Source organism: Condylura cristata, unplaced genomic scaffold (genome assembly GCF_000260355.1).
Source record: "Condylura cristata isolate star-nosed mole 26May11 unplaced genomic scaffold, ConCri1.0 scaffold00005, whole genome shotgun sequence".
Classification (NCBI taxonomy): Eukaryota; Metazoa; Chordata; class Mammalia; order Eulipotyphla; family Talpidae; genus Condylura; species Condylura cristata.
In genome coordinates this window covers 11310755-11330095 of record NW_004567106.1, presented here as the reverse complement: position 1 = coordinate 11330095, position 19341 = coordinate 11310755, and the positions used below count along the sequence as shown (strand labels likewise).

General features: G+C 36.3%; 1 protein-coding gene across 17 annotated transcripts in view; it reads right to left on the bottom strand.

The window, feature by feature from the left end:
• Positions 1-19341, bottom strand: part of DYNC1I1 (dynein, cytoplasmic 1, intermediate chain 1) — a 312504-nt gene that overhangs the window by 250607 nt on the left and 42556 nt on the right. For 5 of the 17 annotated variants that reach the window (XM_004676705.2, XM_012720836.1, XM_012720834.1 and 2 more), the window contains 3 exons: positions 18167-18281; positions 15386-15527; positions 3937-3996 (listed from right to left, as the gene is read on the bottom strand). In XM_004676705.2, the coding sequence (XP_004676762.1) occupies positions 3937-3996; positions 15386-15527; positions 18167-18281 (317 nt within the window). The remainder of the gene's footprint in view (positions 1-3936; positions 3997-15385; positions 15528-18166; positions 18282-19341) is intronic. The other 12 variants (XM_004676707.1, XM_012720838.1, XM_012720840.1 and 9 more) reach the window with 5 other exon arrangements.

Below are 19341 nucleotides of genomic sequence, written 5' to 3'. Positions count from 1 at the left end.
ATTTCAATACCTCTCCCAATAACTCGTAGAACCAGAAGAAAGTTGTAAAAGACACAGATATTTGAACAACATTATCAACTTGACCTAGTTGAATAAATAGGACATTTCACCCAATAACAGCAAACTACAACCCTTTTTTTTATAACACATAGGACATTTACTATGGATCATAAATTAAAAAAAAAAATAATTCAAATAATAAAGTGTGTTCTTTAGTCACAATGTAACTGAAAAGGCTCTAAAAAATTCCCAACTATTTGGAAACTAAAAACCAAACTTCCAAATTACTCATCAAATAAAAAGGGAAATTAGAAATTATTTTGAAGGAACTGAATATTGTCAAAAAAGAAAGTAAAAAATTTTAGGGTGCCCTAAGTAGTACTTCAGGTTACCTTTAAAGCAATATATACCCACACTAGAGATAGAAAAACAAAAACAAAAGCAAACAAACCTCCAAACAACTCTCAAGTTAATGAACTCTGCTTCCACTTTAAGAAACTAGAAAATGTTAAATGCAAAGTTAAAAGAAAATTAAATAATTAAATCATAGTAGAAATGGATAAAAGAGAACAAAGAAAAATATCAACAAAGTATTGGTTCTTTGTGAATAGCAATGAAATTGAGAAAAAAAGAGGGCAAAATCCACAGAGTGAGAAAGTATTACTTCTACAGATTTTTCAGATATTTGAAATACAAGGTATTATAAACTAAATTTCAGATTAATAAATGTGCAACAGAGATCAAAGGGATGCATTGTTTAAAAGATACAAACTGCTAAAGCTCTCAGAAAAAAGAAAAAAAAGATAACCTCAATAGTTCTACTCTAAGAACATTATTGAATTTGTATTTTTAAACCTTTCCCATAGTAAAATTTCAAATGGTTTCCCAGGTGATTTTTATTCTTCTACAAGTAGTTATGGAATCTTTGAAAGTTAAAATTGTATCACTAAAACCATGGTCCATAAAAGGAAATATTTGTGAATAGAAATACTGTCAACATTATACAAGATTTTGCATTCTCAGCAACTACTAACTGAATGAAAAAGAAAAGTCAGATGGAGAAAATATTTACAATTATATAATAGACACAAGATTGTATCTCAAACCTATCAAGTATTCTCAAAACTTCGGTAATAATAATGAGAAAACAAACAAACTGATTAGAAAAAAATCTAGGGCATTTAAACAGAGAAGATAGTCAAGTGGCAATGACCATATAAATGGTCACCATCTTTAGTAACTGGGGAAATGCAAGATAAAAACCCAAAACCACAATGAGATTTTCCTATACTTCTTTAGGTGAAGATTTTTTTTTTTTAAGTTCAAATCAAATGTTAAAATTTGGAAAAACTGAGGGTCTCACTTATTGCTAGAGAGAACATATACGGTTAAAACAACTTTGTAAAAGTTTGACAATTTCAATTAAATGTACATCAACTCTATGATTTAGTCATTCTACTTGGTGATATTTACCCAAGAGAAATAGAGCATATGCCCATAAAACGATTTGTATGTGACTGTTCATCACAACATATTTTTTTTTATTGGACAAGCATACATCAAAAATGAACTGGTTTGTCAAAGTGTGGTTAGCCATACAAGGGAATACTACTCAGCAATAAAAAGAAATGAACTATTGCTACAACCAAACATGACCAGAACTCAAAATAATTATTTTGAATGAAAGTCAGTCAAAAGAATACCCACTTCATACTTTCACTTATATGTTTTAGGAAATGTATAGTGCAAAAAGTATATCAGATGCTTGGGAGAGATGAAAAGAAGCACGAGTGGAGACCGTAAAGGGGCACTGAAATACTTTGGTGGGGGAGTGATGAATATATTCATCATTGTAATGATGGTTTTATGAATATGTATGCGTGTTAAAACATACTTTACATGTATGCATTTGTTCAATGTGAATTCTACTTCAATAAAGTGATTTAAGGAAAGATCAAGTAACAGAGCAAGCTATGGGCTATGCAAAGGGCCAAGAAGAAACAAAATTGCCTACAGGAAAATCATTGTGCAGGAAGAATCTATCCTAAAATTATGTATGTGAGAAAGACTGCCCTACACATAAAGACTATCACACAAGGGACATTTTCGTTAAAGCAGCATTTGAGATTGTAACATAGTTAAGACAATCTCCTCTTTCAAATATTCTCTACATGTTTTTCCCAAAGTCTCCAAACTTTCCCAAACTCTACATGTTTTTCCCAAACTCAGTGAACAGAGAAAGCCTCATCTCTTATCTTCTGAATTACCGGCCCACTGAAGTAAAATGTGGCCATGGTGGAAATCACAGAAATGCCATGTTCCTAGAATAGGTTGCAGGTTCTAATCCACATTCAACTGAATTTTGTCTTGGAAAACAGATATATCAATGAGAACTTTCCTAACTGCTGCACATCAGCAAATATAATTTAGCCCTGTCTCCAACTGTCGCACAAGCTGTCAATTTCAGTGCACAGGGCAGTTTCATATTCCTTTTTAAGCACTACAAAATACCGAAGAAGTTCCCCTGTACAAGGATGTACTACACATTCTTTGTTCTCTGCGTGATTTAAGACATATTTCTTGGTTATGTGACTAGTACAAATTGAAAACCTGACATGCAGTGACATGTGTATCTCAGTGGTTGAGAATTTAGTAATGAAAAAAAAAGAAGACAAAAAGATCCTTATTAGTTACCTGAAGTGTAAGGTTATTTCCTTGGTTTAGCAGTATTTTGACAGTCTACATAGACAAAGTGAGATGGGTTGCTAGCATTGAGCTGTATGTAGCTAGCCCTGCAATTTACTTGGACATGTACAGGAGGCCCTGAAATTGAGAGAAATCTAGAGATGCATGTCCAGGAATCTCAGGAACTCAAAACAAAATATAAATGCTCTCTTTGGAATTCACTGGGTTATAATTAGAAAGAAAAATAATAGGTTAGAAATTATTGCAGTGAGTTGTATTACTTAAATACTGAGGTACCCAGCGGTATGTTAGTAAATGTTTAAAAACGGACTTGGAACCACTTGCCAATTTTGGTGGTGTAAATATTACCACCATGGCCAATTTCAATGAATGATGGGAAGAGAAACACAGTCAGCTCTCCTAAGCCTGGACACCCGCCGGTACACAAACACTCCGCTGGAAATATCTGAGGTGTTATTACAGCCAACTCTAATGCTAAAAGAGAAGTAAATGAAGTTTCTAGGATATGCCTGACTGTTCTTATTCTTTCTGGATGAATTTTTGCTTCTGAAGCTGTCTTTAAACCTGTGACAATATACTTCTATTTGAAGATGAAAAAACTCTTCAGCATTAAAAACATTGACTGCCATCAAATATTTAAATATTTTGACATTAAGGAATTCAACAAATATGCTTTTTCTTTAACAGAAGTCTTTAGGTGTTCAAACTTTATTCAAATTAAGTACTTATTGTGTAGTTCAAATTAAGCACTTATTGTTGAGTCCCCAAAAAAGAGAAGAGGAAAGGAAACAAACAAGATGACACATTTTGATATTGATTTTAGTCAAAAATAAACCTAAGGCAACTTGTTAGTAAAGAGTGAGGACCGTTAGGATAAAGTCAAACACATCTCCCACTGCAGAACTTGTGCATGTAGCCTTAAAGTAGGGAAGGAACTTGAATTTCTATTTATTTATTTTTTTTGGGGGGGGAGGGAGGAAGGGAGTGCTAATTTGCAATAATAGGGATTAAGAAGAACAGATCAAAAGCCATCTTTTTGTGGTGATTTCCACAAAGAGAGACTTTCTTTAAAGCTTAACTCTGTAAGGAAAATTAGAAGGGAATAAGAATTAAACTTGAAGTCCAACGAAAAAGGAAAAAAAAAAAAAAAAAACAAGAGCCAACAGCTCCAGCATTTCAACACAACTACAGCAAAGAAATAAAAGGAGTAACAAAAGAGCAGACATATACCCAAGTTCTGAGTCTGACTGCAGCTGGAGCACTGAGGGGTCTGTGTCCCACTGCAGGGTCCTAATCGTGCAGCACAAAGGAAAAAGAACACAGAGTATTAACAAAAGGGGAGGGAAACAAAAGAAACCAAACTATGTCATTCATCAAGGCAATGGCAATATACAATACATACACAGAACATCTCCCCTCTTCTTCACCCCTCCCACCCCACGGGCCTGGGAGACCCTTGAATATCAAACAAGAATAAAAGAGCCACCCTTTTCCCCTAATAGCTATAGGGAAATGCAAGATACAGTTGCTTTCCTGGAAGGAAGCCTAGAGGTGAATATTCAAACTCCCTTTGCACTCCACCCTTTTCTGTTTGGTTTGGGACTGATTGATTTGAGCAGGTAAACTGCTTGTGTACCTTCATGATATTCCAGAACCCATCCGCATCTGAAAGCAACAAGTATCTCTCATGCTTTGAAGAGGATCCCAATCAGGGTGCAGATGGGCCAGAGAAAGACCCTCTGTGAAAGCAGGTGGGAGCTTGCCCACTAGGCCTGCTAAGAAGCTGGCATGCTTGGTCAGTCATGACAAATACAATGCAGTTGATTTTGAGACTCATGGGTTTTTTGATGTTTCTTACCAGGATGGTCACCAACAATATTTCTCTAAGATGCCAGGGATATCTTACGTCTTTTAAATATTTCACATGAGACAGCACAAAGTATCCAGTTAACCAAGATTCCCCTTGTTACTCTTTTTCCAGTTAAGAGGACACATAGCTCCTCTATCGATACAGTGGCACAAAGACCTTTCTCTCCAGGCCCTTTCAGTTTCCCCAGCATAAGGAGTTACCAGTAAGTCAGGCGTGGGCTACCTGGTGGACAACTGATGGAACTTGGGGGCCTCAGACTCTAAGCTTGCCTCTGCAAACTTACCAGCTATGTAGTGTGGGGCACACTGCTTACAGTCTCAAGCCCAGTGGCCTTTTGTGTATTCTAAGTGTCATCCACAGGCTTAGTCCCACCAACACCTCTGTGGGAAAGGCAGACGCTTGGGTTTCACTTCATGCAAACTGGCTCCATGCTACAATTTAACCATGCCCTAGGTGATTTGTGGGCACCTCAAATTTTGAGGAGCCATGCTCAGTTTTCATATCTATGAAGACTTATCACAGCTCATGAGACCATTTATGATCTAGCCGACTGCTGTTTTCCACTGTCCCTTCCTCTCTTTATGTTCCTGGACCTCCTGGATAGTCTCCACACAGATGCTGTGTGTGGCTCATGCCTTTGCTTTGCCCGTGTCTGGGCTCAAATGTGAACTGCTCAGAGGGGCTTTCAATCCCCCACCACTCTGTCTCAAATAGCCCTTCCTATCTCACTATATCTCCCTTATCCTGCTGTACTTTCTTCATAACACTTACCTTTAGCTATGACTTCTATTACATATCAGTTTATTTGTTACTGTTTTCTGTTTAACTCTAAACTTAAGCCTCATAATGCCAGGGACACCGGTATTATATATTCCAGGGGAAAACTGAAACCATGTGTGTCACACATGTTACATCATGCATTATAAGGAGGATGGAGGGGTGGGGGTGGGGGTCCTCTGGCTTTCTATAGAGACTATATGCAATTATAAAGCACAAAGTAATTGAAATTATTTGAAAAGCAGTAGCTGTTGTTTCCACTTCTACATCTACTGTGGCTAATATGTGAGCTTGAATCATTGACCTACCTAAGCAACAAAGCCCACGTAAGCTCCTGTAGGGGTATCTAAGGGCAGACTCATAGCTTCCTGCTTATGTCTAGCTACGCTTTATCCTCTTACCTGAACCCTCTGAAACATGATACATAAAGATTCCACAGATTGAAGGCTCAGTCTGGGAAGACTGCACCCCCACTATTCCTCTCCCACTGCAGACATCAGTCATAAATCCAGGTTATTAATTTTGTTTTTGCTCCATTCAACTTGGTTCGCAGCAAGCCCTTCCTTGTACTTCAGATGTCAGGTGCAAGACTAAGTTATTACCCGTACTTTTGAACAACTGGCTGCAAATCAGACATTCTCAGAAACACCCTTCCACACACACACCCTCAAAATTTCCATCAGTTTGCTAGATGTGCACACAGAACTCAGAGGAACATTTGAATACCCAATTACCAGTTAAAAGATATAATTCAGTGACAATAGATGGCAAAGACACACAGGACAGGACCTGGAGAAAGGGCATGGCTCTCTCCAGGAGTACCATTCCCCCCCAAATTTCTACATATTCACCAACATGTAAGTTCTCTCACCACTGTCTTTTGGGGGTTTTATGTAGGTTTCACTACATAAGCATGACTGATGAACTCATTGGCCATTAGTGACTGATCTGAGAAGACTGCATCCCCCACTATTCCTTGCTTTCAATTTTCCTGGAGGTTGCAGATGGGGTACCTCCACTCACCTTTCCTGCTTCTCAGGGCAGGTGAAGTATTCAGCAGCTCCCAGGTGGTCTGGCTGCTTGGGCCCTTATCTGAAAACTCACTTGAACTACTGTTCTCTTAAGAAAAAATGATGATTCTATCCAAATCATTCTAGAAGTCCACAGACAAGCAGCCTGATTTGCAGTTAACCAGAGCAACCAAAGTGGCCTTCTTAACTACCTCACAACAGTCTGTTTCCCAGCAACACCCCCCCCCCTCACATATATATCACTCAGTAAAAGAAATCAGAGTTACTGATAATAAGGAGCAGTGGGATAAGGACTCAAGCCAAGGGTGCCATAAGGTGTTCCAGCTTTTTTGTCATTATACTCTGCTGTGGTGACTTGTAGGGAATGCATTTTTTCTTTGAAAAGGAACTTAACCCCAATGCATTGAGTGGGCGACAGTTATTTGTCTCCAAGGGTGACCTAGGAATGTGTAGTTACAGGAAAGCTTCTAACAAAGGCAGCAGTGCCTTGCAAAGGGCCAAGCCTGTGCCTTGGGTAGGAGGCTGGGTAGTGGGTGCAGCTCCACACACCACTAGCCACCGCTCAGGAACTTGAGGGTGTAGCCCAGAGCACTCGCACACTTCTCTTCTGCCTGATGTTAATAACATATGTGATGTGTAAAACATCAAATGATGATATTGGCTTTCCGTTTTCTCTTATTAGAATGCTTTCATCTTACCAAATGAGATTGTTTTTAATTGACTTTTCAACCATCTTATCCCTGACTATGTCATAAAAATGATGGCTGTCTCACTTTCCTGTGCACTTGGAAATCTTGCCAGACAGCTTATCTTTAAAATGGAAGAAGTAGTGCAAAATAAAACATATGGGAACATATACACATTATCATAAAATACTTTCATATAGAAGTCAACCTGTTTGCTATAGGAACTAACTCTATTGTTTCGGTATTTCTGGTATCAACCAATCAATGCATAAAGAAATAATTTTTGATAATAGCATTCACTTACTTGATAATCATCTATTAAGAACTTAATATGTAAATTATGGCAAAAGATGATTAAAATAGTTCAAGAAACCCACAGTTCTTATGAAGAAATAAAATATATCACAGTTTAGTAAAAAAGGTACAAGGTCAAATATGCCAAAGAGCAACACCCAGGTGTACTGTGGAATGTGGGACTTAGAATTAAGAATGTTTCTTTTTAGTATAAGAAAGGAACATTTATACCCAATGTAATTGATAACAGTTACACAGAGAAAGGCCTTCTCATTATTTGCCCAAGACTTGGCAAGATTTAAAGTTTCAATAAAAATGAGCTGAAAAAATAAATGAGTATCATAAGAAAGATTATGATTATCATTTCCTTCCAATGATGTTTATTCTGTGTTAGCCAGCTAGGAGGCATCCATACTTCCATTATATTTCAGAAGCCAGAGAGGAGATGCCCCCCACTCTGAAAATATCAGATTCTATTTCACATGGGTTTTGAAAGGTACAATAAGATTGGGCCATAAACAACTCATTTTCATCAGTGTCTAGCTTAATGGACTTAGGTGGCTGAGTGAGTCAGGAGGTCAAAACAGATCTTTGTATTTTAGATGCCAATTTACCAATTTATTACTGTTTATAAACAGTAATTGTTAGGCAGAGCAGTTATACAAGACTAAAACATCTTCTGTCCTTGATGACCAGATTTCTAGGAAGTCAGAGGTTCAGCAGTGACTTTGGAATCAGAACAAGTGAAGCTAAATGTTTAACTACTGCAGCTCTTCCCTGCACCCTCCCAAGCCCTGCTTATCTTTCAGCAAGCCCAGACATAACTCCCTTATTGCTGCCAGAGTCTCCATTTTCCCTTATTCCTGGGATAACCAACCGAGCCCTTCCTGTCACCAAAATCCTAGACCTCACTTGTAGAACCACTGTAAGCACTTCTTAACAAAATCCCACTTTATGGCAATTTGCTCAGCAACCTTGAACTACTTCTGTTTTTACATGTCTTCATCCCCATTTGGCCTACATTCATCCCATCCAGGTTTTTCAAGCTGTGTATTATGTGTGCACATATACACACCTGGATATGTATATACACACATATACCGCACATTAAAAAAAGTATTGGCCAAGTACCTAATATGTGTCAAGACTGTATGGCATAATAAAAAAAAAAAAAAATCACTGATCTCTGGCCTCCCTGGTCACATAGGGGGTTAAGTATCAGCACTATCCCAGAAATGGTGACCCACATGGCACAGCAGACCTTCCCTATCTTGCCTGTTGCTCCCTTCAGCAGTGTAGTTCAGTAGATCTGCCTGTTCTGCTCCCCATTCTGCCTTTGGTGAAGCTTCTCACCCCCCCCCCCCGCACATTTGGCCTGCACCCTAGTTCTTGTATGCATAAATAAATACAATCTTTACCAAAATCACTGGTCTCACATAAATATACTCTAAATAAAGTATATATGATTTGAGAATAATGGTTTGTAACACTGTTCAAGAGTATAAATATTTAAGAGCTCTAAGTACACAAGTAACACTGCTTTAGATGGCTTCAAATTAAATCTGTCAAAATACTAGAAGCAGGCTCCTTAGAAGAAAAAAATTTATCTTTATATTCCTTGCAATCTGGTATTTATTGTGTCAGCTACTTATTGAATGAATAGCTGAATCAATGAATAAATGAATGGTCTTTACCTGCAGACGGGTGTGAAGTGTCAGGGATAGTTGATTTCCAAAGAAGTACTTCTAACTTTTTATCAAAAAGTGAAAGAATTAATCAGGGCATGTCTGTGTGACTCCTGACTCTCTGAAGGAACTTGGCAAGGAACTCAGCCTGAGGCGGCAAGTTGCCATCACTCAGCATTTTCAGAGTCACTCTGGCTGAAGAAGGAAAGCCTACCTTAAAGATGCTAGTCACAGGGCCTCTCTGGTGGCACAGAGGTTAAAGTCCCAGTGCTATTGCGCTATCACCAGCCTTTGTGGTCTGAGTTTGATCTGGCCAGGGAGGTGACCCACATGGCACAAGCAGACCTCTCCTGTCTCACCTGCTGTTCCCCTCATTGGTGTATTTCAGTTGATCTGCCTCCTTTCATCCCGATCTGTCTTCTCTCTTCCCCCCACATCTCTGGCCTACGCTCCAGTTATGTATAGCTGCATAACTCCAGTTTTATTATATGCACAAATAAAAATCTTAAAAACAAAAACCAAAAGACATTGACCATGGAACTGGGCTGTATCTTTTCTATTAAGTTAACTCAGCAACATTTAGCTTGTTCTTGAAGCAGTGGTATTAGAATTCAACTTTTCACGTTCTTCCTTTTCTCTCTAAGATGTAGAGACAGCTCAGGACCAGAATACCAAGCTCCCCTGAGCATCATAGCTTTTCTGGCCTCTTTCCACATGTCTTCTCTGTCAAACAAATCATGAGTCACTAATCAGATAAAAAAAAACCCACTTGGGTCAATGTGAGCACAGTGCTAGCAGAAAATCTGCAGTCAGTGTCATCCCCAATATCTCTTTTCTGAGGCTGAAAAATAAGGACATTGTAAAATCTACCATCTCAATCTGTCACAGTCATTCACATGATGTTAGTTAATTAAGGGTGGTATTTAAATAACAATGTTCTACTTCCTAGACACCATTATTTTTTACTTAGTACTGGCGATGATAAAAATTTGTCTGGTATCAGGAAGAGAAATGATATGTTAACATGTTTATATTGGCTTAAGAGAGATCAAAATTACTGATTAAAGAGTGGTTAAGAATCAGTCTCTCTAGAAACTGATAAAATAAAATATACATTATAGTATTTTCTATTGTGTACCACATGAGTGGATCAGTTAAAAATGTGTGAGAAACTTCTTAATTTACTGTGTGAGAAACTTCTCTCTGTTGGCTGAGATCAAAACTCGAATGTAGAACTCAGTACAGCCTCTATTTAGCCATACCAGAAATTCATCTGAGCTGTATTCAAATAGAAATGTAAGATCTCCCTCCCATCATGAGGCAAGGGCATGCTCTCCCCCAAGTCTTATACAGAGGCTACATAGTCCAGTGAGTACTTTCTCTAGAGGAAAGCTCAGCAACCCCTCATTGTTACAGATGCTTACTATGTTGTTACAAGCTTACGGGCACACGTTTGAATACAGACTGTCAAAATATCAAATGCTTTCAGTGGATCCTTTGTGTGATACACAATAGAAAACACTATAGTGTATATTTTATCCATTTCTAGAGAGACTGACTTTTAACCACTCTTAAATCAGTAATTTTGCTCTCCCTTAAGTCAAATTAGGTAGTAGCTTGTTGTCAATGTCTCTTCACTTAATAACAAAGAATTTCATGTATAGAAAATGTTAATAGCCTCATTAGATTTCCTGCAAGACTTTGCATTTTTTTATGACTACAATCTCCTTACTGTCTTTTTAGGCTCTATTTCATCAATGATCATTAGAAGATGGCAATGATTTTAGAAAAAAAAGGGTCAAAAATCCTTTGAGATTTATGTAATGCCAGTGGATCTTAATCTAACTGCAGCTAAAGATCAAAGTCTAAGGATTTTCGGTTGGATATTAAGCCCATGTAGCCCCTGAACACCTTTTCCTTTCTTGATGTCACTGAGAAAAGAAAAGTAGTGACCAGCTGCAGCCAGCACAGTGGCCCATAAATAAATCATTCTCTTTTCTTGAGTTCAGTAGACAGGAGATCCAGGAAAGCCTGAGTTTATCAAATATCTAAATTAAACCAAAACATTAATCAAGCTGAAGTTTAGTATCAACTACATGGAAGCCTAGTGTTTAAACTGAACAGCAGCATTATCACAGACACCTGACCCTTCATCCAGAATTCTAAGCTGGAGTAGACATGATGCTGTGAGCCTGAAAAAACACTAATTCCTCCACTCTATACCCTTGCTCTCTTAAAGAGCTGCTAAAGACACGTCTTCATGGGCTGCAGTGAAGTCCCCTTCCCTAAAGAAAAACCTGATACCAAGGTTTTGGTTGATAAATACTCTTAGCTGAAAGAATAGGCCTTGATTTTTAAATATAACGGAATTATGTTGGGGAACCTATGGAAACTGAAGATCGTTTCAGCTATCAGATATAATGAAAATGTATTAAAATTCAAAGTAGACATCCTTGTTAGAAAAGTTCAATAGTTTGTACAGTACACCATTTGTCATATGTATAATAACCTATATACTATGACAAAGAACACACACTAAGGTGTTAGAGTGCTAATGTCTAGGATAGGAACAGGGATTTCTTATATTTGCTTGTCCAGCTTTTCTAATTGCATAAATTCATGGACAGCATTAAAAATAAAATATGTGGAGGTGGCTTGAATGTCCTACTTGATAGGAAAGTAAGACTTAATTATTTTGTTAAGATCATAGATGATTAAAAAATAAAAGAAATCCCTTCTCTTACTACCACCATCCAGCACCACCATCCCTTCTCACCACAGACAAACATCAGCAATCTCCCTCTTTGACTAATTTGTTCAGGATGTTATGAATAGGTTATTTCCATAACAGGAGATCGTACAAAATGTTATCACATTGAGGCAAGCTATCTTTGAAATCATTTTGAAAATTTTCTCCCTTAAATCATGTGTGGGACAGACTGTAGTCTTCCCCTGTGTCCAGGTGAACTTTATGAGGTCCATACAATTTCCAAGGTTTCTGCAGGTTATTACAGTCTCTAATTTATCTTTGTCACTGGAAAACCTAATGAATGTCAGCTAAAACTAGGATGAGCCTAGAACAGAGTCCTTTGTGAGCCATCCAGGGGAATGAAAGGGTATTATCTAGAGTCATTTCTGCGTAACTACCCGGAGGTTAGTAATCAAGGATTAGGCAACCCAGCTTCTAGGGACATAAACATTTGTCCTTGGTTGTGTCATGGCCAACATTTTTTACATAAGTACCTAGATGAAGATATAGGCATGCTTATCAAATTTGAAAAAGATAAAAATATTTTATGAATATCTGGAAAAAAATCTCTTCCCATTGGAAAAATAGGAAAACAGAACAGCTAAAACACCTACCCTTAATATTAATAGCTAGCCGATTTTACCTATCCAATGAATATCTTACATATACAAAAACTTACTATAGGTGAGACTCCTTTCCAGGTGCTTTACAGACATTAATTAGTTTAATCCAACAATAAATTTGTGAGTAGATTATATCTCACTTGTATCAACTGTTGTTAGAAACAGTGTAGGGTACAGATAGAGAAGTTGCAGAAAATTGAATCAAGCTGCTTAGGTTATAACCAGTGCCATAGATATGTCCTGCGTAAACCTGAGAAAATTACTCTATTCCTTAGTGTTTTTAATCTGTGAGAAGTAGGATAACAGTTATTCATTCAACTATTATCAAAATCTACAATAGAGACACAACTTAATATCTCTGGTCATTTCCAAAGTAGAAAAACATGTATTCAACTCTATATAAGTCATTTTTTTTTTTAGGACTTCACATACATGGTCACTCACATATAAAAGATGCAGGCTATTGGCTTGAGATTAATATTCTCAAAAATTAAGAATATTTTTATTTCTAGTTTCTATTTTAAACTATTTCTATTTCTATTTTAAACAGGAATAAATATTTAAATTTGTCAAGTACCATTTAAGTACATACTACAAATACTACTTTTCCCTCTTTAACCTTCTTATATATGCTAAAATGTTAACACATTTTCTATTTGAAAATATTCTTGAGTCTCTGGAACAATCCAAATCATCACAGCATAGTAGAGTCTTCTTAAATTGTGTGACTTCAAGTTGCATAGAGAAAAATTAGGACTTTTTTCACTCTATGTATAAGTAAAATTAGTCTTTAAAATGATTTGTTAATAAAATGGATTGTTCTTGGCCTAATATGATTAACTGAGAAATGACTAATTGATTCTATCAAGCTATCAAAAGAGAAAAATATCACAAATGTTAACTATAAATGAGAAGCAGGCTATAACAAAAGCAGAAACTGCAAACAGAGATTCTAAGTTTTAAAAGGTTTAAAATTTAGATCATACTAGTGTAATTAAAAATTGATTACATATTTCTGCTTTCTATTCATTTTAAAATTTTTACACAATTGCTCTAATTATCAATAAAGGAATTATTATATTCAATTTTTAAAAAGCATTCTTTTAACCTTTTCTCTGTAACAAAATACACTTAATACATCTATTTGTAATTTTACAGGAGTTATATAAGAAATGTTTACAATTGTGACTAAAGAAAATTTTAGCTTTGGTTTAAATTTTGGCAAATGAGTAAGAAAATTTAATGTGTACCTTTAAGTGTGATGAGATGTGTTAATTTGATTCCTAAATTATCTTCAGAAAGACTTTGCATATTTGAAGACTACAAATTCTATACACATAGGCATGCTTAGAGTTATATTCTTAGGATTTACCAAGGTCATTTCCCAGGCTCATGCTTGATGACATTCAAGTTAACAGTAGGTGTTTTCAAAAATGTTTCTCCTACAAAAATGACATTCCAAGTGGGATTTTGAAAATTAAAATATTTAACAGTTTCTGCCACTTATTTCTCGTATCCATTGAAACACAAAATGAATTTGCACAGATTTTTTCTAAGTTCAAAACAAAGAAAAGATTTACTAGGCTATCATAAATCCTAAAGTTCCACACAAGTTCAAAAGTTTCCTAAAGCAAGCTTTGTGCTTAGTTTTTCTGAAAATCATCATTTCCACAATGTCACCTTTCTTTTATTCCTCTGAAAATAGCACTTAACAAGGGATTTGCTCATTGACTTCTAGTTGCCTTCCTTGTCAGAATATTCCTATAGAGAACCAAGGCTATATAGGGTGGGAGCAGATAGCACCTCCTCCAGAGTGATTCATTAACTTTAGGGGGGAAAAAATCACATAAGGGAGAAGAAATGAAGAATGATGTTCCCTGAGAAGGAATAATTGCTGCTGTCCTAAGAATGCTAAAAGTGCAGGCAGCCTTCTCTACGAAGTCTTCAAAAGGGCTCATCAACTGTGAAGTCAGTAATAGAATTAATGCTGCCAAGCACCTTGAAGCTAAGCATCAATGCCACAACGCCATCACTGTATTGAACAGGTCACTATATTATCTTAATGATAGGCCAGTGGACCCCTAAGCAATGTGAGTATACAATTCCAGCTCTTTTAGATCTTACATAACTGTGTTATTAGTACTTTTCTCCCCTCAAGACCTTTTGAAGTGTTCAAAGCAAAAGATGAGAGCAGACGTGTGTTGCCCCAAATCACAGAGGTGATTTGCTAAAATAAAACAGCCTGGTGCCAGCAAAAACCTATACTTTCATTTTTTTCCTTCAAATTCAAAGCAGTGTCCACTGTTTTTAAAAGGTCTATGGAAATGAAATACTTGAGTCTGAAACACACCAACAGGCAGATGAGGTAATTCCAGTCTTACATGTTGGCTTGGGAAGACAAAAAAAAAAAAACTCAGGCTAGTACTAGATGATTCTTATTTTCATATATTTTGGTACCAAAATTTCCTAAAACTAGATGGAAACAATGCTCTTTCAGTAGAAAATGCTATGATAATGTATATATGAAAAAGTCTAATGCAAAATTCTATACCTTCCCCCCAGTAAATACACTAACAAGAAATGTACAAAAGTAAAGAGGGAGACAAGAGATAAAAGATACATAGACAAGCCAAAGGCTGCTGTTTGAGTGGCAGTGCTGTGGATAACTTATCCTTTCTTTCAAAATTTATTAAAATGTTTTGTGATTTTTTTTTTAAAATGAAGAGTCATTGAGAGAAGTCACAAATCACCAGCCAGAGGCCAAATCTGGCCACACTACTTTTAACATTTAAATTTTAGTGTTCAAAAGCATTGCTATACCACGAAAGATAATAAGCCACCATAAACTGAAACCTAGTGACTGTGCAGACACATGCGTATTTGACAATGGAGTGGTAAGTCTCAAAGTTTTGGGATTTTGCATCATTAACATTCCACCATCCTTTGTAAAGGGACAATTCTTACCTTGTTAATGGTCCCAGGTCACCCGAGTCTTGGCTTCCAGCTTCACTGGGAGTGCTCACTGATTTCGAAGAGGGAGACATAGGGGTTGGGACTAAATAATGAAAATAACAGGTATCCCATGTTAAAAAATGCAGCGGCTGCACTGGGGAAGAGCAGTGTCAGATAAATCAAAACAAATGGGCCCAAATTAAAGTGGTTACGTGGTCAGGAGAGATTAAGATGGGATACAGAAGAAAAAAAAAAAAAAAAGGAAAGAAAAGGAAGAAAGTCCAGTGAATTTTTTACATTTTTGAAATAAAAACTTCAAATGAAGTTAGAATTAATTTGGAGATTCTGAGGTCACATCGACCTTAACAACAACAAAAAAATGGAGACGCGAGTTATTCAATTAATTTAAATCAAATATCTCTCCTGTGGTTAATGATCCCTAGAAAATTCCAGTTCTCCAGTTTACTTGTTAGTATCGATGTGACCTATTGAAAAGTAAGATGAGGTGTCTATAAAACTTTCAAAGATTATAAAAAAATGAATTCTGAGTGCTTTTAAATGACCAAGGAGTAACAATCAAATCTGCTGTATGTCTGCATTTGTGGGAAAGCTATTGTCAGTGGAGGATAAACTGTATTTGCTCTGAGACTCAGTGACAAAGACAGGGTAAACGCTGAACCTGGTAATTTAAAAATCTCTTTCCAAACAAAAGAAAATGCCAGGCTGCTTTATTTTTACATTTAATTAATAGTTCCATCCCATTGTACTATTTACTGTGTTTGGGATTTTTTTTTTTTTCTTTTTTTTCTTTTTGCCTCCCGTAGCTCTGGGAGGCACTGCTATGGGCACATAAGTAAACTTCATTCTGAAGACAGGAGAAACAAGTTCAAAAATTGAGGTCAGTGAAAGCTGAAAATCGGGGCATGTGGGTAATAAAAATGCTAAAGGAAATGCAAATGTATTTTTTTCTCTATCCTTTTCTCTATCAGATACAAGCCAAATGTCCTTCAGATAGAGGCTGCATCAGATGGCCAAGATGGCCCCAGGCCAGATGAATTCAACTAGTTTTCAGTATCACACACGCCAGAGAAGCCAGATGGGCAGAAAGAAATGTCAGTGCATACTGTAGAACCCATTTGGTTTCAATCAAGTGCAATTTCCTTTTATTTATTTAATAGGGTAAAGAGTTTAACTGTTTTGTCTAAATCCTATAACACAATGGCAGATCTGTCAAGAAACTAGGACTTTTCATGTGTCTCGCTGTTCATTTACTGATTACCTCAGCAGTAAGTCAGAGGGTATGTGAGAGAGATGGATGAAAATTGAAAATGGGGTCCACCTTTGCCAGGGTCCCATGGCAGGATGGCTTAGAATTTAGTCATGGTTTAGGGATATTTAACTATTTTGATCTTAAGGTTTAAATGTTGGCTTTATGTAGAAAAGAGAGATTAGAACACACTACTGCTGCGTTTAACCAGTGCTCACACTGTAACAGAACTTCAAAGATCTTTTTGAGGCAAAACTGTAATGGATTTCTAAGTGTCTAATTTATATTGAAGATCAACTAAGTACAAAAGGTGCATCAGCACCTCAAAGCAAGCCCATCAAATGTGCCATAGGTTACATATTCCAAATCATAAAGAAGTAAAATAAAATATCCAACATCTTATCAGGGTTATTATATCATTGTTAGACATGATTTCACCTATATAAATTGAAGTTGAGTATAAATGTTGTTCATGGTGTTTAAATTTTGTGTGTCTGGGTTAAATTATATTTATCTATCCTTAAATTTACAGGTGTATATTGATCTTTTTCTTTTTATATTGATACAAACCCTTGCCATTTTATTATATATGATGTTATCTTTAGCCTTAGTTTAAGTAACTGTAGAAATAAATGGAAATTTATTTTAATATAAAATCCAATGATGGAATTAAAAGACAAGCCATTTTTAAAAGAACTGATATTGTGCCTATTTGTGTCTTATTTTAAAATCTCTCTCTCTCTCCCTGCTATCATATAGTTTTATAGACACCCTAGGGTTACTCTGAAGTATATGTAAAGCAAATACATAAAACAAAATAAAATAACTTTACATGAGAGATATAGCATTAAGTGACTGGATAAACACATAATGTACAAATTACCTTTAACACAAACAATAAAACAGCTCAATATTCAAACCCTAGTGATAAATGAGTTCATGAGCAATTAGCTAGGAATGAATGAGTTGAAGGAGGGTTGTCATGGTGATTAGTAATATAACCAAGACATACAATAAGATCAACTGGATATACACTTATTACTTAGCAGCTGATCTATCACCATTTTAAGCTTCTTTTCAATTTTCTGATCAAATATTCTGCTTTCATTATGGAAGAGCTCGATGCCTGTAGTGATTATGAAATTCATAACCAGATTCATGGTATTTGGGTTGGCAAAGAGAAGCTAGGATTCAGCAATGGAAATGAACATTTTCAGAAAAAAAAATCCAAGAATCCTTATATTCACCATATGGCAACTTTACATTTAATTAAGAATAAAACATTCTAACAGTAACAGAGCAGGGAAGACTGACCACATAACCAGTCAACAAGCAGCTAACAACCCTACAACCTGTTCTCCTATTGCCTCTTAACCACCTCAGCTCCCAAAGTAAGTATACCATAAGCCAAGGAATTTCTTAAATTATAAAAATAAGGGCTTAAAAAAATAGTAAGCGCTAGACATGGTACATACACCCCGCATAAGTCAAATTAGATAAGCAGTAAGGCAGAGCGTGCCAGGTACCTAGAGGGGGCTCCGGAGATATTCCAATGCTCTGCAGCAGGGCCTCGGTCTCTCGGCGTTTGCGATCTAGATCGGAGTCATCCTGAACAGGTTCTTTCTTTTGCTGCATATCAGCCTAAGAAAAGGAGAGGTTGGTAACAAAAGTCAGTTACAGAACTAAATGCATGCTTCTGGCTGAAACTGAAAATGGTAAATGTGTGTAGGCAATGCCAGGTAAAATCCTAAATAAATATAATCATGTTACAAGGATGAAAAATGTGTTAACTGCTTTATTTAATACTTATTAACCAATACTTTCTCTTTTAGTTGAAAGTTTTTTTACTGCATTTATCACATGGTCTGAAAGTTTCTCTTACCCAGTGTTTGAAGAAATCACCAAAGCGAAGTATTTCTGACTGGGACAAGAATTTGTTTTGACCTCCTTGTCCCTTCTGAATGACATAGTATCAGTTTTTTGATGAGTATATGTTTGTAGTAATATTCATACCACATGTTTGAGATTAGGCAAATAAAGGATTATTGCCATCTGCCTAAAAGATACATTTATTTGTAAAAATACATTATTTGTATCAGCAATCTAAGTTTACCACAGCCTAAAATACATCAGGATAAATGTTTGTTAAAGTATGTAAACAATAATGATGAAAGCCTTATTACTTGATTCTGATTTTCCTAGCCTTTCATTAAATATGTTGACTTGAAGAAGAAAATTGTATAGAAGCATACTGAATAAAAAGTCACTTCAGGGAGGTTCCTTTCAAAAACTGTGCCTGAGCTTCTGAAAGAATCTGTGTGCAATTTGACAAGGGACTAAGGTGATGGTTTATGGGTGATGTGTGGTGGGAGATTTATAGCAACTACATCTGAGGGGGGAAATCAAATATGTACAAAAGTGAACAGTGTTAGAAAATAAATTTTAAGCAATCTATAAAAAAGAAGAATCTGTGTGCACTTTGCTGTGATAGGATAGTAACCAATTAAAACACACGTTTGAGACATTCAGAGGTAATGTGACATTCAGGGCTCTTTATTCACAGCATAGTAGTAACTACCTATGCATTTGCCCATATCTGAAACATAACAATATCCTTTGATATTGCAGTTAGCTCACAATTAAACTTTGTGAAGTTATGGTAATGAAAGGTCTTACAGCTTTTCAAAAAAATTAACTATTC